The sequence below is a fragment of the Podarcis gaigeae genome (assembly GCF_964106915.1).
Source record: "Podarcis gaigeae genome assembly, chromosome: 6".
Taxonomy (NCBI): domain Eukaryota; kingdom Metazoa; phylum Chordata; class Lepidosauria; order Squamata; family Lacertidae; genus Podarcis; species Podarcis gaigeae.
The window spans coordinates 50,267,319-50,294,603 of NC_139682.1; the positions used below are offsets into that span (position 1 = coordinate 50,267,319).

Below are 27,285 nucleotides of genomic sequence, written 5' to 3' on the forward strand. Positions count from 1 at the left end.
CCTACATAGCTCCATGTCTAGGAAAAGCAGAATAAGTGCACTCACTTTGAATAAGTTATACATACTGCAGAAATTTTATTTTCCTGGTTGAAACTGGGATACTTTGGCCTGAAAGAAATTAAAAAGCAGTTTAGGGTTAGTCCTGAACAGTTTATTTTTCTCCCCTTCTGTTGAGTAAAGTTCTGCAGGATGGAAATTGTTATTTCTGTTAAACGACACACATCTTCCATTGTGGCTTTGTAGAGTGCTCTGTTGTGGACCTGTCACTATTCAGGCAGCTTTAATCTGCCTTTGCTGCCCATTGTATTTTCAGAAGCACTGGAGCAGCCACTCCCTATTGCACCCTGAATTCTGTCAACCTGCTCACACAGGTTCCAGGCAGCTCACTAGGAGGGATTATGACATTTATCCCTCTTCCTAGCAAAGCCCAGATAGTGACAACTCACCAAGGTATATCTTTAGCTGGATATGGAACCTGACTTGCTTCCCTTTCTTTGTTTATTAGATCCATAGCCAGGAATGGCAGACTCCTAGTCCAAGATTTTAGGCCATGATGTTAAAAACCTTCCACTTTCATAGTGCATATGGAATAAGGGTTTGTGCCTTTCTGCAAAGTTATGTAGCAGCACTAGCTTTGTGGCCTAATCTGTTACTGGGTAATGCTGCTTTATAATTCCCTCTGGAAGGAACGCACAGGCAGCTTCTTTGTGCGAGCTGACAATAGAGCAAATGTTGACATCAAGAAAGGTCAGTACACCCCAGGTGGTGATTAGCTCAGCAAGTGCTGGGGTAGAAGTTGGAGCCATCAGGGGTGTGCCAGAATGGCTTCCACACTGGCTGGGAAGGGCTGTAGCAGGCTCTCAAGGATGCTTCGGCTCCCCCCCCCCCCCGTCTGTCTCAAACCTTCTTTGCTTCGCTGCCTAGCACTGCTTTCCCATAAGATACAACTGTTATGCTATAACAGTGGAGATTGGTTGGCTGACTGAGGAGGAAGGGTGTAAGCAGGCAATTGTGCCATAATAGTCTGTATTTAGTGCCAGTTTATGCTGCAGGAAGCATTGACTATTGGGGTCAAGATACAGGTTTTTGAGTAGGGTCGAATCTGCCATGCATTTGCCTCATCAGCCCAAGGCTTTTTTTGCTGCAAGTGACAGAAAGTGGTACTCTGCCAGGGTAGATTCAGACTGCTTTCTTACACACGTGGTGTATTTTTGTAATAACAATCCTCTCTGGTCTTGAGGCTGCCTCTTCATGGCAGGTGCCACAGATCCAGGGAGTCAGCATCTAGCCAAACCAATATGCTCATGCTCCAGTTCAGCCCTGAGGTGACTGAGTAGGCTAACCAGCTTTTGCAGGAGCTCATAGATTTGATTTGTAGTTATCACTGTACCAGACATTTAGACCAAAGTAGTTAATGACATCTTGCTGTCACAGGCAGGGGTTGAACTAATACTGGGCACTTCTTTCGTATTCAGTGCAGAGCTACCCAACCTCACACATTAGTATATGAATGAAGAAGCTTAATTGGTTCTGAATGTTTGAATTATCCAGTTCAAAACTTCAGTGAGCAGGGGAAGATTGGGAAAAGCAACACAAAGGACAAGGAAGTTAAAACAGTTATACCAATTAAAGTGCAGCTTAGATTTTAACCCTAAGGAATATTTATGGTACAGTGTTCAAAACATTGGGGTTTTTTGTGGGGTTTTTTGGGAAAGGACTTTCTTACTCTTAGCCAGAGAGCAAACCAGGTAGCTTTTCTGTTTCTTAGCCTAGACAAGCTAGCTTTTCACACAGGAGTACAGACAGGATGCAAGAAACTCCAATGAAACAAGAGACATGCCCTTACATCTAAAGCCTTTTTGGTCTTGTGATAACACAGGCCCATTTGGCTTAGAGTGAAGTATTCTGGTTGCATTTCACATTGGATAAATGCTTCAGGTCAGAGGCAAGGGTGTAAATTGCCATTTTGCGCTTTTTATAGGGTGACCCTAAGGAGGTGACTTATCTCCCAGCAGAAGCCAAGGGATGTGAAAATGTATAGAGGAATTATCTTATTCTGTGTGTAATGCAACAATTGTTTGGGGTACAGGAAAAATGGTTGCACTTTCAATAAGAGATGTGTAAAAAATTGATATTTCTCTGGCTTCAACAAGTTGGTAAAAAATAGAAAAAATGAATCTGAAGATGGGAACACCTTGGAAACACCACATTTCCACCACTGGAAGACATTGGGTTGAATCTGTACACACATGCACTCCACTCTTCCTATAGCCATCTTGATGGTACTTAGGCAGCAGTTCCTGTTAACTTTATGGCTTCAACATCAGACATAACCTTTCTGCATTTGTATGATTGTGTTTGTTCTCAATCCAGTGTGTTTTAATGGTTAAAGTATTGGGCTATGACTTGGGAGACCGGAATTTGAATCTCTAGTCAGCCATGAAGCTCACTGGGTGACCTTGGATTTCTCAGCCAAACTACCTCACAGGGTTGATGTGGGGATAAACTGGGGAGGGGAGAGCCATGTAGACCACACTGAGCTCCTCGAAGGAAAAGGTGATATATAAATGAAATTAATAAATCAAATCCTCCCACGTCCCCTGCTATTCCCCTTTTCTTGTGGGCATGTGTGTGTATTTGAGGTGAGGGCTGTATCATCTAGGCTCTCTCCCTGGATAAAAAGGTTTTGGTTTCCATCACTTCTAATTTGAGGTGGTGAGCCGCAGGCCTGTGTGATGTGACAGCTGAGACAGCTGCCTTCAGACCAAGATATTGGGGAATAGAAATACAAGTGAATCTGCCTCTTTGACTCTTTAAAAATGCTGTTGCTGATTTACTGTTGTCAAAGTAGTCTGACGATCCCCTTCCTTGTATGCAACTGGGAGTAGCTTCCCTGACCTGCTCCTTTTCCAGTAAATTTCCATAGTACTGTTGAGGATTTCATTGGACTTTCAGGGTATAGTAGCATTTCATTTCAAATGGAAGTCTGCAGAATGATAGTGGTCACGAGTGCAAGCCTTAGCTCAAGTTTCACCAGCAACTTTTGAAGCAAGGGGCGGCGGGGAGAAGATCGCCCCTTGGTTCAAAAGGGGTCCGGGGAGAGAGGGGAAGGCGCATGCGCCTTCCCCTCTGTCCATGGAGATTGCGGGGCTGGCAACGGGAAGAAGCGATCTTCTCCCCGCCGTCCCTTGCTTCAAAAGAGGTCCGGGGACAGCAGGGAAGACGCGCTGCGCCTCCCCGCTATCCCTGGAGCTTGCGGGGCAAGCTTCGTTTTGCGAAGCAAGCCCATAGGGAAATGCGTCTTGCGAAGCCGCTAAGAAAACGAAAAACTCCTTCGTCTAGCGAGTTTTTCGTCTTCCGAGGCGTTCGTCTTGCGGGGTACCACTCTACTTAGAATCATAGAATTGTAGAGGTGGCTGGGACCCTTAGGGTCATCGCTACTCTAACACCCTGTAATGCAGAAATCTCAACTAAAGCATTAATGACAGATGGCTATCCAACTTCTGCATGAAAACTTCCAGTGAAGGAGAATCCACCACCTTCCGATCGAGTCTGTTCCAATTGTCAAGCAGCTCTTACTGTCAAAAAGTTCTTCCTAATGTTTAATTGGAATCTCATTTCTTGTGAATTGAATCCATTGGTTTGGGTCCTAGCCTCCAAAGGAGGAGAAAACAAGCTTGCTGCATCTTCCATGTGACAGCCCTTTAGATATTTAAAGATGGTTGTCTTTCTCATCTTTACATACCCAACTCCTTCAACCATTCCTCATAAGGCTGGGTTTCCAGACCTTTGATCATTTGGTTGCCTTCCTATGCATATGTTCCAGCTTGCCATTATCTTTCTTAAATTGTGCCCAGAACTGGACACAATACTTTAGATGTGGTCTTACCAAGGCAGAATAGAGTGGTAATATTGCTTCCCTTGATCTGGACACTATACTTCTGCTGATAACTGGGTTGTTTTTTCTTACGCCTGGTCTTATGAATCATAGTACCAGCTCATGGGCTCTCCACTTGCACAGAGCTAGCCCTGGAAGTGCTGCTGTTGAGAGCAGCAAAGCAACAGGTCCAAGAACACACCATCTTTAGCTCTAACAGTTTTGGGTTGCCTGGCACAACCCTGTGCTGGCATCAGCTAAAAGTGACTTCCCCAAGGACATGCCTCTGCTTGATTTCCAGGGATAGGATGCTGGAGTATTTGGAACAGAGCAAACCACTACCTGTGCATATTGTGGCTTCTTAGGTTTGCTTTACACTGTTCATTATGAATTGTGTTGCAGAAGGTATTGGTGCTGTGCATGTTAGAAAGAAGTTTTTTGTTCCTGCGGTACAAGATGTCATTACTCATAGACAATGGGACTTCTGTTTTTTACAGGGTATGTTTGAATTTGCTTACAAAGGATGTTGTGTAGCCTGCGGTATTGTGTCGCCTGGTTTCATGGTTGCAACTGTGATCAATGCTGGTCTCTTGTGCCAAGCAAAGAGTCAACCATATATTCTGATGTTCTTGTATACCTCCTAGTTAACAGCAAGTAATAGGTGTTTCCTCCATGACGACAGATGGCCAATCATGCTAGCCCTTGTCTATAGCCCATTTTAGAAAGTAAGTGAAAGAGGCAGTTTGTGATGTTTCAGTTTGAGAGTTTATTTTTTAAAGCAATTTGCTAGCAAGAAGCAATCTCTGACATGGACTGCATATTTCTGTGACTTTTGTAGTCTTGATTCTTTTGTAGGGTTAACATTAACTGGGCATATGATCCCATCCCCTTCTTCTTGTAAATTGTGTGTGTGTGTGTGTGTGTGTGTGTGTGTACACCCACACCAAGTGTCTGCAGTACTTTCCTCTTGTAAAGAAACTGACTCTAGTGTACTAGAGGTGAAGAATGTGAATCCTTATGTGTTCCTTTGTCTGGAACTTCAGCTGCTGCTCTAACTGTAGGCTTTCTTTCTCCCAGAATCTGCATTCTTTGAACACTCTTCTGTTCCGAAGATCAGCCCTGGGTCATCACTCTTCTTCTGTCACTCCTAAATGTCAAGCTTCAACCACGTTGCAGCTTGAGCCCTAGAACTCATGCCCCTTCCCTAGTTCTAGTCAGTAGTAGTGGCATACTCACTGTAGCAAGAGCTATTGCTAGAAGCTGCTCTTTTGTTACTGAATTAGCTTTTTAAAATAAACTTGTTTTCTGTCTTGTTTTAGTTGATTGTACTGTATGTAAGCTGTTCTGCAAGCCTTTTCTGTGAAGACTGGGTACAAACATTCTAAATAACACCATCACTACCATCTAGTCTTCTTAAGCTGTTGGTCTGTTGGTGCTGAAGGCTGGCCCATCTTCCTCTGTTATGTACTTTACTGTCTTTGGGGTGACAGTATGTTGCGTACTGTGGGGGTTGAAGGCAGTGGGTAATGCCAGCAATGTTTTCGACGTGTTGAAGGATGTCATTGGCTGCTGGCAAACATGTCTGGCGGCTTGGTTGGCACAGAACTCTATAATATGGGCCCATCAATATTTGGCTCAAGTGGGTGGGAGGAAAATGATTGTTATGTTCACGCCTGTATTGTGGCAGAACTGAGACTGTGGTTGCAGCTGACTGCGCTCAGTACTGCAGAACCAGGGCAATGCTCAGCAACCTTTCCGCCTTCTATGTAGATTGCCTGTGCCCTCTACGCCATAGTGGAGAGGGCTAGGTCTTTGCTTGAATGAACAGATGATGCTCTGGTTGCTATGGTTCCTGTTGCTTGGTGGCAATTGGCTGTGCTGTTCAGGAGATCAAGATATTGGGTGCTTTGGACAGGACTGAAAGGAAAGCAACCCAGAATGCCTTCCAGGAGGTGAGGAGTGGTAGTCGCTGCAGAGTCAGCAGCCATACAGTCCCTCTTTGGCCCATTGGGGTCATTGGATTATGAGGCCATATCCTGAGTGTGCACAGCGTCATCATGTTGGTCTCCATTCACTTCAGTTTGATGGAGCAAGAAATATGTCTCAAACAACTGCATCTCCTGCAATTCCAGGGAGAGAGATTGTATAGGAACACGGGATGGGTTTTGTGTGTTCACTAACCTGGAGTGGCCTCATGTACTCATGCTATCTTTAATTGTTGATATCTGCTGGAACTCCTCTTCTCACTTAGTCTCTGGGACTTTGAGAATTCAGCTTGCTGTTATTTACATAGTGCTGTCAAGGAGACAAACTGCTATTTTCTTACTCTTCAAAAGCTCAGAGGAGGCCTGGAAGGAGGAAGCACTGCACCAGGGACACTGAGCTTGTGGCAGTTGCTGCTGCTACTTAAGCATCAAAACCTGATATGTCACATTTTCATTCATGCTCCTTTAATAAAGCAAACCCAGTGCCAATCTTCTTGAGAGGTCAGAGAAAAGAAATGAATCCTGTTTTGGGTCTCTGGTTAAGGCTCAGGGTGTCAATAGTGTTGTCTCATCAGTTGAACTACATTAGTATACCATGTGCTGTGGTGTTCATTAGGTGAGTTCTTTCCCAGCAGTGATCCTTTGCTGGCGAGACCTCACTCTGTTGCACTGAAAGTGCCGTGCATGCTGGGCTGCTTACAAGATATAATGTTACAAACTTTGCCATTTCTATTGGCCCAAGAATAGCACAGTATTTCAGGCTTTCTTACGACACTCCATTCTGCATCCATTTCTTTAGTCACCGGATTGGACGCTGTATGCCAACTCCTTATGGTGTTGAAGCCATAAAGCTGGTCTGAGGCTTGAGAAACCGTTATTGCCACTTTTAAAGTGCTCGTTTGAAAGATCCCTACAATGCCCTTGCCTCCGTTGTCTAGAGCAGTGTTTCCCAACCTTGTGCCTCCAGATGTTTTTGGCCTACAACTCCCATCATCCCTGACCACTGGTCTTGCTAGCTAGGGATGATGGGAGTTGTAGGCCAAAAACATCTGGAGGCACAAGGTTGGGAAACACTGGTCTAGAGGAAGGGGCATATGTATGCTGTTACTTTAAGATGCATTATCTGGAGCAGGGGTCAGCAACTTTTTTCAGCCATGGGCCAGTCCACTGTCCGTCAGACCATGTGGTGTGCCGAACTAATTTTTTTTTTTATAAATAATTTTTATTATTTTCCAATACAAACCAAAAAATACAGTTATACCAAATTTTCGCAAATTTTCACAAATTTGTTGCTTTTTGGACTTCTTTCGGATTCTCTGAGAATCATCCATATTTACTTCTCAGTTTACGCATTTCTCTGTATATATTGCCATCCAACTTCCCTCCCACACCTGTTTGTGTTTTTAACAATATATCTCTGTTTTCACAGTGCTTCTTGAAACCCCACCGAACTAAATTTTTTTGGGGGGAAATGAACGAATTCCTATGCCCCACAAATAACCCAGAGATGCATTTTAAATAAAAGGACACATTCTACTCATGTAAAAACACATTGATTCCTGGACTGTCTGTGGGCTGGCTTGAGAAGGCGATTGGGTCACATCCGGCCCCCGGGCCTTAGTTTGCCTACCCCTGATCTGGAGGTCTTGAAGTCTCAGCAGGTCAAGTCATGAGACACTTGTGTAGGGAGATAGTAATATGGTTTAGTTTATGCAGCAGTTGAGCTCCTGTGTGTTTCTGTGACTGTGTTAGTTATGTGTTGACTACATACAGTAAGTGTGTGAGCAAACTTAAAGCCCGAGTGGTGTAATGTTTATTCATGTACTTATTGATGTTGGATTTCAGCTGCCATTTTGTTGCCAATTCATCCAGCTAGGGACAGCATCCTGGAGCTCTTCAGTCTTGCTGAGATTTCAAAATCCTGAATAATTTGGCATCATCTGCAAATTTGGTTGTCTGTCAGTTTGCATCTTACTCCAGACCACAATGGACAAATTATATAGCACCAATCCAAATACAAATGGGCATGGTTTACTGTCCTCCTTCATGAAAGCTGTCAAACTCTGCTTTCTGTTTTGGTGTTGGAGGCTCTTAAGAAAATTGGTTACCTAATGACAATCCTTGCTCAAAAATATAAATAATTTTAACCCTTATATTTCAATAGATTCTGGCTGCATGGGAACCTACTATAAAGTTCAGTAGTTAATAGGGATTTTATGTGTGTTTGTAGTCTGCTTCAGATTTGTACGAGGACTGAGTGCAGTCTGTGCCACATCTTGAGAAATATCATTGATTACTCTACAATTTGTGGAGAACCTGACACAAAGTCAGGCCATGGCTGACCAGCAGCCTGATGCTTTTCTTTGTAAGCACTGCTTAAAACATCTGGAGCAATATGACTTCATATTGTATTTTTCCCCTTTGCTACACCTACCCATTAAAATATTTGCATTTATGTTTAGAGACTTCTTGTTTTTGCATTTGATAAAACTAATCAGTTTTGTGGTCTCTGTTTTTCAACATTTTGCATTGTTAAAAGCAATGGTTCCCAACCTTTTTATTATGATGATCCACTATTAGAGTCACATGAGTTTTGTACTTTAGGTCTTCAACAGCTGTCGATTTCATGCATTTTAACTGCACGTTTGCCTATTTTATAACCATTATTTGAGGCATCCAAGCAAAAATTTATTTAATGCCCCTATTAATATGGAACTTGTTGAAATATTTATAATACTTACAGAGATACTCAGTTTTTTTATTGGAATGTAACCACCAATCACCTGGTTACAGAATATTGCTTCATGAGCTATTAAAAATATTTTAAAAACATGCTATTACACAAGCAGTGTTAGATATTTTGTATTTTTTTTAAATCATATTTTTATTAAATTTTACAAAAGTTAACAACTAATAAAAAAATTAACTAAAATCACAAAAACAACAAACAACACACATCAAAAATACAAACAGAAAAACAGAAAAAGGAAAAACATAAAAAAGAAAATTTAGCATAAAAAAGCTCTCTTTCAAGTTAATACCCTTCCAAATCTTATTTTCCTTACTTCCACCCGCCTTCCTTTCTTGTATTCCACTTTAAAAATTAATTCAGCAAGATCATTTATTATTCAAATTCATCCTTTATCCTTCCCTTTATACTCTTATTTATCTTAATCACTAGAACCCCTTCATTTCATTTACAATGCCCTTGCATTTATAAATTTTACAATATTTTTGTAGGTAAACTTTAAACTTCTTCCAGTCCTCTTCCACCTGCTCTTCTCCTTGATCTCGGATTCTGCCGGTCATTTCTGCCAGTTCCATATAGTCTATTACTTGCATCTGCCATTCTTCCAGGGTGGGTAGGTCTTGTGTCTTCCAGTGCTTTGCGATGAGTATTCTTGCTGCTGCTGTGGCATACATAAAAAAGGTTCTATCCTTCTTTGGCACCAATTGGCCGACCATGCCCAGGAGAAAGGCCTCTGGTTTCTTTAGGAAAGTATACTTAAATACTTTTTTCAGCTCATTATAGATCATTTCCCAGAAAGCCTTAATCCTTGGGCAGGCCCACCAAAGGTGAAAGAATGTTCCTTCCGTTTCTTTACATTTCCAACATTTATTATCGGGCAAATGATAGATTTTTGCTAGCTTGACTGGGGTCATGTACCACCTGTAAATCATTTTCATAATATTCTCTCTTAAGGCATTACATGCCGTAAATTTCATGCCGGTGGTCCACAACCGTTCCCAGTCAGCAAACATAATGTTATGACCAATATCTTGTGCCCATTTTATCATAGCGGATTTAACCGTTTCGTCCTCAGTATTCCATTTCAACAGCAGATTATACATTCTCGACAATACCTTAGCACTGGGTTCTAGCAATTCTGTTTCCAACTTCGATTTTTCTACCTGGAAACCATTTTTCCAAATTATAGGCCTCTCTTACTTGGAAATAATGTAACCAATCCTGCACCTTATCTTTAAGATATTTTGAACTATGAATATTTTAAATAGCTTTATTCACAATAAAGTCCATTTTGGCAAGTATAAGTGGGATGGCTGAGCTTGCACTTCGCTAATGAGTAGATCAATGTGGGGATTGATGGTTGTCAAGCATAGTCTCATATCGTTATTGATACATAGCCGGCTACTGTATTTATAGTATTTATACTGTATTTATACTGTCTTCATAGTAGTTATTGCTGAAATACCTGTCTCGCAAATATATGCACTATCAAATGGCAGCAGCACAGATTTTGCTTCATTGGCAAGCTCAGGATACTCAATAGTAGCTGAGTAATTTTGGTAACCTGAACCCAAAATTCAGAGAGCCTCACTGCTATAGCTCGCCTCTGATGGGCAGGTGCACAGCTTTTCTGAGTGAGAGACAGAAAAGAATTTACTAGCTATGTAGGGAAGAATTTACTGTCTATGTAAAGAAAGTGAACTTCCGGGCTCGTTCACACTTCCATTGCCCCTCTGCTTCCTCTGGGGAAACCCTCTCATTGCCACTACATCGTAGCAGATGTCAGTCGAATTTTCAGCAGATTGACGTTCAGCAGATTAACTCAGCAGTGAAGAGTGGGTTTTCCCAGAGAAAGTGGTAGGGCAAATGCAAAACCGCCTGGACGCATGCTTAGAAAGCATGGGGCAAGGTGAAAACCTTTCAGACCTGTGCTTTCTAGGCATTGGACAAGTGTGGAGTAGCCTTAGCTATAACTCAATATATCCAGGAAACAGCCACTACCAAGATGGACCAGACTGTTATTCCCATATGTAAAATACAGAAATAAAAGGTTTTGGTTGGTGGGGAATATTGCATTGTGTGTTCAGCAAAGTGGCACTGAAAACTGGGTTCACCTAGATGTGACAGCACCATGATGAACAGGTATTAAGCATGGGGTGGGGTGGAGGTGATTGTAATGTATTATAGAAACAGGTAATATAAAGGGGATTCTGAATCTTCTGTTTCAGAATTGCCACCCAAATACTTTTCTCTCGTCATGTTTTGGAACCCAACTTAAAAATAAGCAGCTAGGGCAGAGGAAGTGTTCAGCAACTTCTTCCATTTCCCCGCTTTCCTCATTAAATTGCTGCTCCCTTATATTTGTTCTCTACCATTCCTAGTTCTAAAACATGAGGCTGCTGCTTTCACATCTAGTTAGCTCTTCATTGTGGAAGGATATTATTACAGCACTAAAGGTTTGAAATACAGTCATACCTCGGGTTGAAGTAGCTTCGGGATAAGTATTTTCGGGTTGCTCGCTGTGACGACCCGGAAGTAATGGAGCGCGTTACTTCCAGGTTTCACTGCTTGTGCATGCGCAAACGGTCAAAATGACATCACACGCATGCGCAGAAGCGGTGAATCGCCACAGACGCAGATGCAGATTGCATTCGCTTCTGGATGCGAACAGGCTCTGGAATGGATCCCGTTCACATCCAGAGGTACCACTGTAGTAATTAACACTTTCTGTTCACTGACTTAGAATACTCTTATCCTGAATTTCTTCTGTTGAGGGCAGTTGAGACTTTTACCAGTCCCCAACTGCTGTGTTGTACTTGATTGCATGGTTATCTGTAGTATCGTCCCCACTCAACCATATCTGCCCTCTTCTGATCTAAAGTACGGGAGAGCAAGGTGTTACTCTTTTTTGGAGTATGGAGAGAGTTAACGTTTCATGAACCAGGTACCTAACAGTAAGGGATCTGGATTTGGCTTTTTACTGTCTTACAAGCATATATAAAATAGTGCCTAAGTTGCTATTTTCTACCTTCTAGGCACTCCACCAGTTGTATTATGACCCCAACATTGAAAACAAGAATCTGGCTCAGAAATGGTTGATGCAAGCTCAAGTCTCACCACAAGCCTGGCACTTCAGTTGGCTACTTCTCGATATGGACAAGGTGCCTGAGATCCAGTACTTTGGGGCCAGCGCCCTCCACATCAAGATTTCACGCTACTGGAATGACATCCCAGCTGACCAGTATGAAAGCCTCAAATCACAGCTCTTCAGCCAAATAACCCGTTTTGCTAGTGGTTCCAAGATTGTGCTGACCCGGCTTTGTGTGGCACTGGCTTCGTTAGCACTAAACATGATGCCAGAGGCCTGGCCATGTGCTGTTGCTGACATGGTGCGCATGTTTCAGGCAGAGGACTCTAATGTCGATGGGCGAGCACGCTGCCTGGCACTCTTAGAGCTGTTGACTGTTCTGCCTGAGGAGTTCCAAACCAGCCGCCTGCCTCAGTACCGTAAGGGGCAGGTGCGTAGCGTCTTGGCACAGGAGTGCAGTTCTGTCTTCCCCCTGCTAGAGCAATTACTACAGCAACAAGACTCTCCCAGCTTCATTAAACAGAAGGTGTTGAAGTGCTTCTCGAGCTGGGTGCAGTTAGAGATTCCCCTGATGGAGTGTGAAAACTTGATCCAGGCAGCCTTCACCTCTTTGCGCGATCCAGAACTCTTTGATACAGCTGTGGAGGCCATTGTCAATGCCATTTCCCAGCCTGATGCTCAGAGGTAAGTGTTGGTTCCAAATTGTGGGTCAGTTGTGGTTACAGTTGTGCAGCCTCCCCTGTAAGCTGACTGTTTCCACATGCAGCAATCAAGGGGAGAACCTGTATTGACAGAACTTTCAATCAGCTTTCTGAACCACACTCTGATTCCAACAAAGAGGTTATAGAGTGTGCTTGTGTAGAGTTTCATATCCATGGACAGTACATAAATTCCGCAGTTCTTCTTCCGCAGGGGGGCAAGGGAGGAGATTGAGGAACTCTTGAATTGGCGCAACAATTGGCAAGCAAGCATCAACCTTTTGTGGAATTTTTTAGTTACTACGTATCAGCCAATAAAAACAGAATTACCAGAACTGAAATTAAGCTAAAACTAGTATTATTAACTTTTAAATAATCATGTGGTTGATTCTTGTGAGACAGAATTCTACCAAGCTTCAAAACAGACATTCTGTAGCCACAGCCAATCTACAAGAGCATCTGTTGGTTCTGTTCTAATTTCAACTAGGGAAGGATGTCATGCATCCTCTCATAAGCTTCAAGAGAGTTCATGGAGTGGCCAGACAGCTCAGCTTTGGGCCCCTACCCATTAGAGTCTTGCATTGGTTGTAGTTCTTTGTCTTGTGTGATATGAAAGGTAGTCATGAATGGAGGAATTCACCTTTTTTCTGTAGAGGTTCACTGGTGTGCATTAATTCAGTAACCCCTCTGGGCACAGTATGGAATCTAAGTGAGTAGGGGAGTTGTCCAGGACTATTGGTCTGTTTCAAAATCTGTTAATGACTAGCAGAGCTAGAATCTGTTGTGACTACATTGGTGTGGTTCTGGGTGCAAACATAATTGGGAAGTTTCTGTCAGCAGACAGGGCCTGTGATATAGTTTGTTTCCTATCTCCTTTCATCTCTCTTTCCTTCTCTACTCCCAACACCCCTCCTTCCCTGACTGTATTTGTTCATAGTACAGATTACCTCCTTGATGTCTGGGAGTGAGAGACCTTGCCCACAGGCTCATCAACAAAGCTGGTTTTTTGTTTTTTTTAAGGAAATGAGTGCTGTGGTTCTTCAGGTGGCAGAACTATTCATGACAACAGATATTATAGGCTTGGAAATGTATAACATGCTCAATTTAGATAAAAGAAAATTATAGGGAACATGATACCAGTGTTCAAATATCTAAAAGGATGGCAGAGTAAACCACTATTTACCAGTGCTGCTGGAAAAAAGAGAAACATTGGCCGTTAGTGGTAATAGAATAGACGGTTAGATTCAAAAATACATTTTTCATAAGAATAAAGGTGCAATAGAACAAACTCCTCAGGGTTGAAGTAGAGCAGGAGTCGGGACTTTAAACCCAGAGGCCAAATGGGACCCTCCAGGTTTCTTTCTGGCCCTCAAGATGCTGCCCAGGCCAGGCCCCTTCCCCAGGCCACACCTCTCATCAGCTGTACTCCACTCCTTCCTCAAGTGCTTTTTTGGGGCTGAAATGTGTCCTTGAACTGTGATTGATAATGTATCTTGCCTGGATGGGGAATGGAGAAATAGGTATGGATGCGTAAAAGCCTGACTTTTGCTTAGCTGGAATGTGGTCTATTGTACCAAGTTACAGCTGTTGCTTTGTTCTCTTTTGCCTCTGACCCTATTTACTACTGGCATGCAACCTCTGGAAGGTTGCCCATGAGAGATATGGCCTTTGGGCTGAAGAGGTTTTCCCATCCCTGCTGTAATGTCTCATTCTATGCAGTTCTTATGAGAGAGCTGGATGAGCATTGGCTGTGTGTGCATGAGTTTAGATCTTAGAGTGGTGATCCAATTTAGCCATACTCTTAATAGACCCACTGAAATCAGTGGACAAGCCCATTGATATCAGTGGGTTTACTCGAATGAGTATGGCTAACATTGGATAATCACCTTTATAGTCTCTTGCATTTTCTTAGTGGTTGCCAAATTAGAATTATACGGTCAGGTGTATAGTAAAGTAATTATTTCACTTGTATTCAAGTGTGTTGTGACACTGGGCCATATTCAACTAAACTGTTGCTCCAGCAGGAGCCAGTGCAATGACCACAATGGGACTTCTCCCTTCTCTCCCCCCCATCATATACCACTGTGCCATCCTCAGATCTACTCCAAAGGGTTAGAAGAACCCCCACAATGGGGCGGGGGCGGGGGCGGGGGCGGGGGCGGGGCGGGAGATGGTTTGTCATACAAGCATAAATTCTTGTTCTGATGGAACAATTCCCTTAGCACTAAGTTGATTGCAGCCTATTCAAAATGGACCAGAAAGGGAATTTGTTAATCTTCTTTAGCAGTAATATTAAATTCTGAATTATGCTTACTGCTACAACCCACCATTTATTTAAACTCAATCTGCTGAATGACTTAAAAACCACTAGCAAGGACTAATTTAGATGTGTCCTAGTTACATGATTTGAGGTGGTTCAGCCACTACTAGCTACACCAAAGTGGTACATGCAGAAAGACAAATACCCCCAACAACCTTATGCTTACCATGAGGAACCAGCAATGTCTTGCTGGTCCTGATTATGGAGATCACACATACACAGATGTAGTTGCTGTGTAATGACAACAGGGAGCATGCTTTAGTACCAGGAAAAATATACAAGGTAGTCATATCACTCACATTTCATTGAAATCACTTAGGAGGTATCTACACATTTTGCTCATAGAGACTTTTTTTAATGAAAGCTGAGTCTAGGGCACCTGCCCAGTGGCACCACTGGAAGCCTTCATAGGTGCCATGTTGCCTGTAGCAACCACTACATGAGAGAGGATCTTTTTGTGGTGGCTCTGCACTTCTGGAATATTTCCTTGTCATGCTTCATAAATCATCAACCCTATAAGCAATTACGAGAGCACTAAAAGGCAATCTGTTCTCACTGGCCTTTGCTTAAGACTGTGTTTTGCTTCATGCTATAGCTGGTGATTTTAGACTGTATTTTATGATTTCATAGAATCATACAAGTGTAGAGTTAGAAGGCACCCTGAAGATCATCTAGTTCAACCCCCTGCAATCCAGGAATCTCAACTGAAGCATCCATGACATATGACCATCCAGTTTCTGCTTGAAAACCTTCAGTGAAGGAAAGTCTACCACCTTCCAAGGGAGTCTGTTTAGCTTTGGGTTGCCTGAATGTTCATTATTTTTTAACTAGACTGGCTTTTCTGAAGCATTCTTATCATGGTTGCATTGTGCCTTGAGAGGGTTTTTGTCCTTAAAGGTAGTCTAAAAATATGATAATTCTCCAAGAGCTTAAGCAAGGTCAAAAGAGACTTAAAACACATCACTAGTAAATATACCATAACTGTGCGTTTCAGGGATCAGAATACAGGCCACAGAATAGCACTGGCACTCACTCTCAGTCAGTCAGTCTTTAATGTTTTAACCATAGGTTACAACAGAAGCACTCGCTACCTTAGGGAATAAGTAAACTTGTGTGTAGAAGCCCAAAATGATAGACACTGGGTGCCATTAGGTGGCCACAAGGAAAAATGTGACATAGAGACTAGTTTGAAAATGGGTGGCAGCAGGGCAAGATAGTGGTTGCATAAGCTTTGTAGGGAGGGAGCAACAAGGGTTGTGTGTGTGCATGCAGTGCCATTGTTTTCACTAGAGATCAGTGAGGAATGAGAGGAAGTTGAATAGCAATATGATTCTGGCTGGATCAACAGGATTAAGCTCTGTTTCTCCTTTCAGTCTCTGTTGCTCTTAAGAATCTTCCTTGACCTCTCTGAGTGTGCTGCTGCCCCCTCCCCCCATTGCATTGTCTGTGGATGCTTGCTGGCAGGCTTGATGCACATGCTTTTCTGTTGTCAGCGACCACTGGAGCTGGCGCACTACCCCTCCTCCACCCACTTCAGTTTTTGCACACAGCAATGCAGAACTGGATTCATTTGAGTTGCCCCTCGGGGCATAAATGCTGCCTTCTTCCTCACCTCCTTCCTACGTTTGCAGCTTATTGAGCAGCCTGATCTCTCTACCCCAAGCTTCTAAACACCAGTGACATGACCACATACTTTTCCCTTTGCAGGATATTATATGTCTAGTGACTGTGGGGAGATGGGCATCTGTCTACTCGCTTAGGCTGCTTTCAAACCAAAACCTGGCATTCCGTGATATGTCCCAAGTAAATTGATATGAGGGTGGTCCTAATTGTCCTGAGAGCTTAAAAAAATGATTGAGGAATTGGGTCTCCAGTGTAGAACTCAGCCTTGAAGGTGATGCCAGCATATGGATGGCCTTTGAACTGTTTAGTGCTGCATGCATGCACATTGGTGTGTTCTTCCACCTGTATCTGTGGGCTGCATGTGCGGTGGGGGCAGGCATGCGAGTGCAGAATAACTGTCTCCAGATAATATGCCTCAGTAGCCAGGTAACTGACAGCTGGCCGATTAGCCGCCAGCACAGCCTCTCTCTGGGGGCCATCCTTTGCTCTTCCCCTCCATTTCCTCTGTGCTTGTTGTCATGGTTACAATCACTTATTGGCAGCAGCAGGGAGATTGACAGGCATGAAATTGCTTATATGGTGCTGGAATACTGCTGTGCACAGGGAGGCAGTAGCTGCCTGGATGCCCCCAGGAGACCACTGTATGAGCATTGTACTTTTGATTTTAGGAAATGGATATTCAAGGGTCTTGACTCTTTCAGCCTCCCCCCTCCCCTTTACCAACAGATTCTTCAAATGGAATAAATTCTGTGAATGGCATACAGCTTTAGATTTGTATTCCATTTCAGAATATGTTTCATCCTGAAAATGTTGAAAATGCATGAAAATGTTGACTTTGTGAAATGTTGTGGGGTAATGGAACTATACAGAAGGAAGGACAAGCACTGAGCACTGTGAGTAGACCAGGGAAGCCAGAACAGGGAAACCATATGCAGATTATTTTTCCCTGAAGTTTGAGCAGAACACACTCATCCTTAAAATCTGAGTTCAGATTTTAAATTCACCTGTAGCTGGTAAATTCCAGAAGAGTAGTGACGTTGAGTTTTTGCACCAAAAACCAAAGTCCTTTACATTTATGTATTGGTTGAGGTTTAAGGGCCATATCTCAGAGGCAGAGCATCTGCCTTGCATAAGAGGGAGATAAAGAACTACAGAACTTTTAAAAGACATCTGAAGGCAGCCCTGTATTGGAAAGTTTTTAATGTTTAATGTTTTACAATATTTTATATGTGTTGGAAGCCGCCCAGTGGCTGGGGTATAAATAATAAAATTATTGTTGTTATCAAGAAGGTCCCAGATTCAATCCCTGACATTTCCAGCTAGAACCAGAAATGTCTCCTTGCTCAAACCTCCGAGAGCTCCTGCCAGTCAGTGTAGACAGTGCTGAGCTAGATGGGCCAGTGGTCTGACTCGGTATGAAGCAGTTTCCTATATTCCTGCATGTGCAATTGGGCCTGTGCATGTATGGGCACCCACCTCATATATTAAGTGGTGTGTGTGGTGAGAGGGAAATGCACAGCTGCATCTCCACCAGAGTTATATTTTTTGATCCTGATATCTAGTGTGTGCTCATTATTTTAAGTGTTTGGATAACCCTCACAAAGCAGTTTGTATAAATCATTTAAAATAACATGCTTCAATTAAAGTACAATGACAATGAACATAAACAGCAGGGGAAAAACAAAAGCCAGATAAAACCATCATTTGAGACTAAAAGACACCAAAGTGTATGGCTGAATGAAAAGATCCTCATTTGGTATGGAAAGTAAGTAGAATTAGCACCAGGCAGACTTCCTGGGGAGAGCATTGCAGAGACAGGGCATCACAGTAGAAAAAGCCCCATTGTGCATCACCATCCATCTTGCTTCAGATGGGGGAGGGCACAAAAAGCCTCAGAGGATCTTAAAACCCTGGCTGGTTCATGTGGGAGGAAGTAGTTACTGAGGTATCTTCATCCCAAGCTGTTTAGATCTTTAAATAGCACAGTGAATTTGCTCTGGAAATCAATGCAGGAGCCAGTGCAGTTGTTTTAAGACTGGCAAGATGTGTTCCATATATCTCATCCCAAGTAGTGCAAAATATGGCAACTAGGTTACTAACTGACTTCCAAACTCTTCAAGGTCAGCCCTATATACAATACATTGCAATAATCTGAATGGGATTTTCCTGGAGCATGAATAATTGTGGTTAGCTTGATTGTACCAGCCTAGAGTAGTATAAGGCATTTCGTACTGCTGAGGTTACTTGGGCATCCAGAAGTAAGGCTAGATCTCATAGCACCTCCAGACTGTGTATCCAATCTACTAAGGCAGGCAAACCACCTACCAATAGAACTTGTCATGATTGAGCTTCAGGACATTGGTCCTCATGCAGCCAATTACTGGTTCCAGGCACAAATTAAGCACTTTTAAAGGCCACATCACCAGCTGAATTAGAAGGAAAAATGATAGAGGTGGGTGTCTAGTGCGCCCTAAATTCTCAAATCTCACTCAGTAGTTTCATGTAGATCAGAGATAGAGAACACTTGACCTTCCTGATGTTGGTGGACTCCCAACTCCCATCAGTCCCAGCCAGTGTGTGTAATAGCCAGGGATGATGGGAGCTGTACTTCAACATCTGGAGAACCACTGGTTCCCCATTCCCAAACAGATGTTGGTATAACATGGGAAGGGCAGATTAGGGTTGTGTGGAACAACATGGCATGACTGTCATGGGTCACAGCAACAGTCCAGCACCATGACCTTCTAGAACTGATGATTCAGGTTGGTATGGGATCGCCAAAGTGTGGTTCCCCTGTTCTCCCCCAGTGCAGCCAATCTAGAAGGATAGCAATGTCAATAGTATTGAAAGTCATGAGGTATATAGTTGAATTAGCAGGGTCTCATTCCCTTTGGCTTGTGGGACGCAGGTGGCGCTGTGGGTTAAAGCCTCAGCGCCTAGGACTTGCCGATCGAAAGGTCGGCGGTTCGAATCCCTGCGGCGGGGTGCGCTCCCGCTGCTCGGTCCCAGCGCCTGCCAACCTAGCAGTTCGAAAGCACCTCCGGGTGCAAGTAGATAAATAGGGACCGCTTACCAGCGGGAAGGTAAACGGCGTTTCCGTGTGCGGCTCTGGCTCGCCAGAGCAGCGATGTCACGCTGGCCACGTGACCCGGAAGTGTCTCCGGACAGCGCTGGCCCCTGGCCTCTTGAGTGAGATGGGCGCACAACCCCAGAGTCTGGCAAGACTGGCCCGTACGGGCAGGGGTACCTTTACCTTTACCTTTACATTCCCTTGGCATAGGTCACCCATAAGGGAGACTAAGACAGTTTCAGTTCCAAAACAAAGCTGGAAACTAATTTGAAATGGCCTCAGAAAATTAATGTTGCTCTGGGGAGCTCCAGCCCTTTTCAGCACCCTATTTTCTAGGTTATAGCATGTGCCCTAAACAGTTACTCTTCTAGCATGCAGTATAATAATGATAATAATCATCATCATCATCACCAGAATCATGCTAGAACGTAACAAAGTAGACTGAGTTGTGAAGCCTACCTCTCACAACATTGTTATCAAGGCCTCTTTCACTTGTTCAACCTTCATGAGATATGTTCTGTCATCTGCCTACAAATCTGTATCTGTTATCCTATGTAGAAAATAACAGAGGATTCTTAAGATGGCTAGGACATGGTGTTTGTTAGCGAATTTTACACTTTACATTATCTTTTGGTATGAAAAGGGATTGTTGATGGCTACCTCACTGCATCCCATGAAGTGTTACAATCATGGTTTCATCTTGCACAGACAGGACACACCTTAGTGTGAGCTGGTTCCTTTGGCATTCATCTGGGGAAAAGAATGCATCTAACTGGGTTATGTGTTCATCTGCACTCAGCAGATTTTACTACACTTAGGCTTTATTGGGACCAGGATATGTTATATTTTGTTGTCTTGGCCTTACTGTAAAATACTTTCTCTTCCATGGTGTATACAAACCTGCTTCCTATTTCAGGTATTTCATGTAGGCTCATGCCATGAGTTACAGTGGTACCTTAGGTTAAGAACTTAATTCGTTCTGGAGGTCCATTCTTAACCTGAAACTGTTCTTAACCTGAGGTACCACTTTAGCTAATGGGGCCTCCTGCTGCGCTGCCACCACACAATTTCTGTTCTCATCCTGAAGCAAAGTTCTTAACCCAAGGTACTATTTCTGGGTCTGTAACCTGAAGCGTCTGTAACCTGAAGCATCTGTAATCCGAGGTACCACTGTATTAGTCTTTAAAGTGCTACAGGACTCTTCATCTTGAAAGTTCTAGGTATGTTCTCTCAGCAGTGTTTGTTAGCTTAGAAGACCTGTAGATCAGGAATTTTGAAAGGTTTGTTGTGGAAGAGAAGGCCATTTAATGTAAGTTATCAATATTCTGTGCCAGGAAGAATCATTTAAGAGGTATAGCAAATCTCATATCTGAAAAATTTCACTTCCAAGAGGCAAAATGGGGATTGATGTGTTGGTTAATGTGACAGTAGTTTGCATGCGACAAGCCTAGAGATAACAAAATACACTCTTTACAGTTGGCTTGGGTTTCCTGACTGATGTTGGCACTTTCAGAGTTGTGGAGGAGGGGTCTGTGTAAGATGCCCTTGGTGTTTGGGGCTTTTATATTTAGATAAAAGACAAGAAGAGGATGATAGAGCTTCAAAAAAATCATGAGTTATGTGGTGGAGAATTCTTTTTTCCTCCCAACACTCAGGGTCACTCACTATTGATTGGCAAATTGAGGCTAGACAAAAAGAAAATAGTTCTTCACACAGTGCACAACTAACCTGTGGAATTCACTGGTGCAAGAGATAAGCCACTTTATGAAAGGTCAGTAGCAATAGTATTTACAGAAACTCCAGGTTCACAGATTATATAACTCTGAGTACAGTTGCTGCAGAGCAAATTGCAGGACAGGATTGTTACCTTCATCCCTTGCTTACGAGCTTCCTGAAGCATCTGGTTGGGCAGCATGGGGAATGGAAGGCTGGACAAAACTGATATCTGGCTTGATTCAGCAGGAGTCATCTTACATTTGTGATTGACGGTTCATTATTTTAGGAGGCTATATAGGCATAAAGCCTCCCATCTCCTCTCTCCCTTGGCAGGTATGTGAATACTCTTCTGAAGCTCATCCCACCTGTTCTGGGACTCCAGGAACAACTACGTCAAGCAGTTCAGAGCAGGGATATGGAGACATCTCATGGGATCTGCCGCATTGCTGTTGCCCTGGGGGAGAATCATTCCCGGTGAGGAGAATGGTGATGGAATCTGATAGCAATGATCAGTAGAAAATGGAGATATTTTGGGGAGTGTTCCCTCTGCCCTACTAGCTTTCTTTGTACCTAAGCAGCCTATAAGTCTCCCAAACCTCATTCTAAAGCAGCTCAAAGATCCAAAGGGTCATATGGACACTATTGTATCTGTGCATGATAGCAGAAATACTATACCAAGTGTGGCCAAACTTGGCCCTCCAGCTGTTTTGGGACTACAGTTCCCATCATCCCTGACCACTGGTCCTGTTAGCTAGGGATGGTGGGAGTTATAGTCCCAAAACAGCTGGAGGGCCAAGTTTGGCCTTGCCTGGACTATACGGAACCCTTTTCCATCTGGAAGCCATTGAAGATCCTAAACCTACTGTATCTAGTCCACTTGCTGGGCAATTTGTTCCATGAGTTGGCCGAATCCCTTTCAGTTTGCTTCCTAGAGCACGCATCCCCAAACTCTGTCCTCCAGCTGCTTTGGGACTACAATTCCCATCATCCCTGACCACTGGTCCTGTTAGCTAGGGATAATGGGAGTTGTAGTCCTAAAACAGGTGGAAGGCTGAGTTTGGGGATGCCTGCTGTAGAGGGTATAGCGCACTGATATACTGTACTGTATTATCCCAAATGTGGGGTGACTGCTGTTTCTATGCACCTGCAATGGCAGAGCCAATTCCTGATGCAGTGTGCCTACTATCTCCCACAGAGCTCTCTTGGACCAAGTGGACCACTGGCAGAGCTTCCTAGCACTGGTTAACATGATCATGTTCTGCACTGGGATCCCAGGACACTATCCTGTCAATGAGACCACGAGTTCACTTACACTCACTTTCTGGTATACACTTCAGGTAAGTGTTAGCCACCTTCTTGAAGTGGACTTCTTCAGTGCCATCTTTATAGCTTTGTTCTCTGGCTTGTACTTTGGCTGGTGCCAGGCATGTTCTTGTACTAGTGGTTCTGCATGCCTCTCCATGAAAAAGTTGGCAAGGCTAATAGCTAGCACATTAAAGTTGTTTATGACGATTACACTAATTGTTCTGCATATGCAAGCACTTGTCATGTAGATTGTATAGATATTGGCTCTGGATTGAGTATAATGGAATGTTCTGGAATTGTCCACTAGAAGCTCTGAGGCCAAACTTGATGTATGCTCTGTGCTTAATAGAGTGGAAATTCTTGCATTCTTGCAGACATATATTGAAGGCCAGAGTGAGTGACAAGGATGTATAGTAATTCTGCTTACTGCATAAACATGATGTATAAACATGGTTGTGTTCCAGTAATATGTTCTGTGGCAACAGAGAAGATGCTTAGATATACCCATGAGCCTTAAATTCCCTTTAGGTGCTGCAGGTATTTATTTGCAGCTCAGAGGCCACCATCTTCGAGAAGTGTGTAAACTAAACACCTCATTACATGAATCAAATTATTCGCTATGAGGTAGATTTATCATCTTCCTCTCTTTCTGCTAGAGAACAACTTGACTGTGAGTACCCTGTTTTGACAGGAAGAGAGCTCCATTTAGTTTGCTGTCTAGTGGTGGCAAGGTGTTTCTTTACTAGAGTAACCCATAGTACATCAGTGGCCTTATTGGAAGAGCCTTGCAGATAATAGCTCTTTTCAGCTATGGAAGAAGACCAAGTTTGTTCTCTGTCTTGACAGGCAAAGTGCCGCTATTCCCAGTTGCAAGCACAATTAATGCAGATGCAGATTTGTCTGTTGTGGTGTATGCTTGCTGCTATGCTGAGACACAGCCCTTGAAGCAGTGCAGCCTGGTCTGACTTGCCCTCCCCACCCCCACACTTCCTTGGAGCCCAGAAGCTTCATTAGCATGGCAAATTAGCCTGACATACTCCTGCACTGCCCAAGAGCAAGGCTAGCTGTTGAGCTGCTGCTTCTCTGGGTGCCAGCTTGAAATGAGATGAGGTCATGCATTGTCTCAGTGTGTGACTGGCGCAGTACTTGAGTCCACAGGCACATCGTTCCTAATGAAGGGAACAAAACTGAAGCAGCATCTTTTATAGGCTGCTCAAGAACAGAGAGACAGCAGAAGACTTTTTCTGCATGGTCTAGCCCACACCAGTACACACCTTTGCAGTTTCCAGTGGGTTCCCAAAACCTTTGGTAATTTTGTGCCAGGCAACACAGGATCATCCTTTTCTATTTCCTTCATAAGCTCTGCCTAGTGTGAGAATCTTGAATCAGAGGTTTAGTGAAGCTCCAGGATTGTATTCAGTGACCCAGAATCCCTTCTTACTTTTCTTTTCTATGCATCTGTTTTTGCATCAGCCTAGTTTATAAGGTAACCTTGTCCATGCCAGCCTTGAGCAGCATAGGAATACCCAGCTTTCTTCTTGGAGCAGACATTGCTATACTGTAGGGGGTGGATTTATTCCTTACCTGGCTAAAACTGTCTCTAAAGGAAAGAACAAGGTGTTGGTCACTAAAAGTAGAAGAAAGCAGACGTGGTCAGCTGCTTTACCAGCCTGTGATGGCTTCTGTGCTTGTCTAGTTGGTGTCAATGTGTTGAGAAGGAATGATACTACAGAGAGAGTGACCTGACAAAGTATTATGTAGAACTGTTCCTAGAAGCTAGGAAGGATCTTAGATGCATTAAGGAGAATATTTGAGTGGAGTAACTTGACTCTAAAATGCCATTTCTGGGTTTCCCATATAGAGATTCAACAGCAATAAGAGGTGATCCCCCCCCCCCCATCACATCAAAATGCTTGGGGGACTGATTGTGTTAACATCAACATGATTGCTGGAGTTCAGGGCTGATTTTTCCAATCTCCACTTGATGAATGATCTTTTTCTTTGCAGGATGACATCCTCTCTTTTGATCCAGAAAAGCAGGCCATGTATCAGCAAGTGTATCGGCCTGTCTATTTCCAGCTGGTGGATGTGCTCCTGCACAAGGCACAGTTTCCCTCTGATGAAGAGTACAGCTGCTGGTCCTCTGATGAAAAGGAGCAATTTCGGATATACCGGTATGACCTTTTGCCTAATCATATCCGTTAGCATTCAGTTGGTGTGCAGTGCTTATAATCTGCAGAAGAGGAAGTTGATCATGCTTCATTAATGCGAGTAAACATTGAACTTGCCCTGATTTAGCTATGGGCTATAACTGTTTCAGCAATTTCTATCTAGCTGCTATTTGGTAATGTGGGAGTGTTTTGTAACTCTTTTTTTTCTATTGCTCATTTGCTCATTTCCTCAGAGTGGACATCTCTGACACCTTGATGTATGTGTATGAAATGCTTGGAGCAGAGCTGCTGAGCAGCTTATATGACAAACTAGGTCGCCTCTTGACCAACACAGAGCAGCCATCCTCATGGCAGGTGAGTGGAGAGCTCCACCCTCAAATGGAACACCAAGCTAGAGGAATGCAGCAAGCACAGAGGCTGAATATGCTGCAGATTTTTAAGAAAGGATGGTACTAGTCCTGGTTAGACCTGGGGAGAGAGCATTGTGGAAGAGAGGTGCTAAGGTAAAGTGAAGGTTAAGAGTGTCTTGGTTAGAAGAACCATCTGTTAAATCTCAGAGCAGCATGTGTGGAAGGGCAATCCAAAGTCACAAAGCTCCCAAAAAGTTATTAGAAGTGTTGATTGGGTCTGAAATGTGTAAACCTCTTCCTTGTAGTGTATGGCTGAGTTGGTGGTTTATAAAATTGGGACTGAAGGATTGCTTCGATGTCCCAACTTCCAGCTTGCTGATTTCTCTCCTAGTGTAAGACACTGCTGGTGGTTTTTGCAATCATTCTGGCACACCTCCCATCACTGTGTGGCAGCAACCAAATTATGCAAGATACCTGACAGCAGGATTGCAGACTCAACAAATGCATGCTCAATTACATCTATTTTTCCTTATCATAGGGTTTGTGTTACCACATCTTTTTATCACTAGTCTGCAAGTTAGGTTTCTGTACTGGGAAAACTGAGGAGTGTAGTTGTCCCACTACCTCCAGTGTTACAAAGAAAATATGCCTTTACAGTTTGCTGAAAGATGCTGAAAGATTCTTTGATATGTCTCTTGTGCCATGATGGGTAGTAATGCCAGGCTAGAGGTCTCAGTGTGGCAGCTAATCAGAATGTATCTGTTCACCTTGGCATGTTGACAGTGTGTTACTGGCACAGCAAACAGTGATGGGCGTCAAGGACCAGTGACCGCAGGGGCTCCTCGTTCATCAATGTGACAGCCAAGCAAAAACCCAGCCTAGCCATGATTTACAGTCCACGCACCTGGAAGACTTAAGACAGTAGCAAACATACCAGCACTCCAGCATACTAAGTATGCAGCCTCAGCAGTCCATATCTTGCTAGAATAGCCCTTGGTGAGAGGGAGCATGGATGCAGGTGTATCCTGCCTCCTCTTGCGGGTGCAGGAAGGGGAGAGACTACACAATGAGCTCATCCACACTTGCACTTGCCCCGCCCCTTTCTCCCCAGGAAACCCACTTTTTACTGCTGAATCAGAGCAAACGCCAATCGATTTTTCTGCAGACTGGTGTTTGTTCTCATGGAAAGTGGTGAGACAAATAGGACAAGTGGAAAACCTCTTGGACCCATGCTTTCAAGGTATGGGACAAGTGGAAGTGTGGGTGAGCCCTGTGTGTTATATAGCCCAGCGGTTTCAGGATGTCTAGTTGGGGTTGCACTGAAGGATAGCAGGTGCTTTATGTTGCTGGGGAAAGGGGTTCCTTGACCTGAAGAATTTGACTCACTAGATACGATGCCCCTGCAAAAAGCTTACTGGTGAAAGAATTATTATTGTGCTACTAAGTGTAAAGGATCAACAACTCATCATAACTTTTTAAGTTAGCCCTGCATATTTTTTGTAAAAATGAAATCTAGGTTGGGGACTTTTTCAACATACTGTGTCTCTGCCTTCATTGCCTTCAAGTTTGATTAAATAAATTTAAAATATTTATATATCACTGTTCATTTGGGTAGTGGTGTTTGAAACACCCTTTGTAAAATTCAGCACCAACATGCAGTCCATGTTGCAAATCGGATGAAGGGAGGTATATATACATTTAATAAATAAAAAAAATTAAAATATCTATGTGGGGCATTAGAGTTTGGTCTGGGCTCAAGAATGAAATCTTTTTTCTCTGGCAGCACACAGAAGCTTTGCTTTATGGGTTCCAGTCCATCGCAGAAACAATAGATGTAAACTACTCGGATGTAGTGCCTGGCCTCATTGGGCTCATTCCTCACATCAGCATCAGCAATGTGCAGCTTGCAGATACGGTTATGTTCACTATTGGTAAGAAGACTGGGTATGGGGAGGGAATGGGTGCTAAAAGGGAAGGTTAACCCAAAGAACCTCAGGCTGTTGAGCTCTTACAACACTATGGAACCAGCAGTCCATAGGCTGGATGTGGCCTGTAGGGCCTCTTCATCCAGTCCACAGTACCCTCTCCTTGCCCAAGCCTGTGCTACAATTAGGCTGCAAAAAGCCTTGTATTGTCTCTGCTATGTGTATATGTGTGCCAGCTTTGAGTGTGGCCAAAATAGAATGGGGCAATTTATTTTTTTACTCCCCCTCCCCAGTACGTAGCTCCTTGAAGGTTGGCAGTGAGGAAATGTGGCCCTTGGAATGAAAAGATTCCTAATGCCTGAAATTGGTGTGCATTACAGTAGTCCATATGGGGCTTCCTTGAGATGG

At 43.5% G+C, this 27,285-nt stretch overlaps 1 protein-coding gene across 6 annotated transcripts in view; it reads left to right on the top strand.

Annotated features, from left to right (window-relative positions):
- The window catches only part of IPO13 (importin 13), a 45,132-nt gene that overhangs the window by 3,189 nt on the left and 14,658 nt on the right, over positions 1–27,285 (top strand). For all 6 annotated transcript variants that reach the window (XM_083742240.1, XM_083742242.1, XM_083742241.1 and 3 more), the window contains 6 exons: positions 11,647–12,383; positions 21,460–21,600; positions 22,322–22,463; positions 24,439–24,605; positions 24,836–24,956; positions 26,736–26,883. In XM_083742240.1, coding sequence (XP_083598366.1) covers positions 11,647–12,383; positions 21,460–21,600; positions 22,322–22,463; positions 24,439–24,605; positions 24,836–24,956; positions 26,736–26,883 — 1,456 coding nt within the window. The remainder of the gene's footprint in view (positions 1–11,646; positions 12,384–21,459; positions 21,601–22,321; positions 22,464–24,438; positions 24,606–24,835; positions 24,957–26,735; positions 26,884–27,285) is intronic.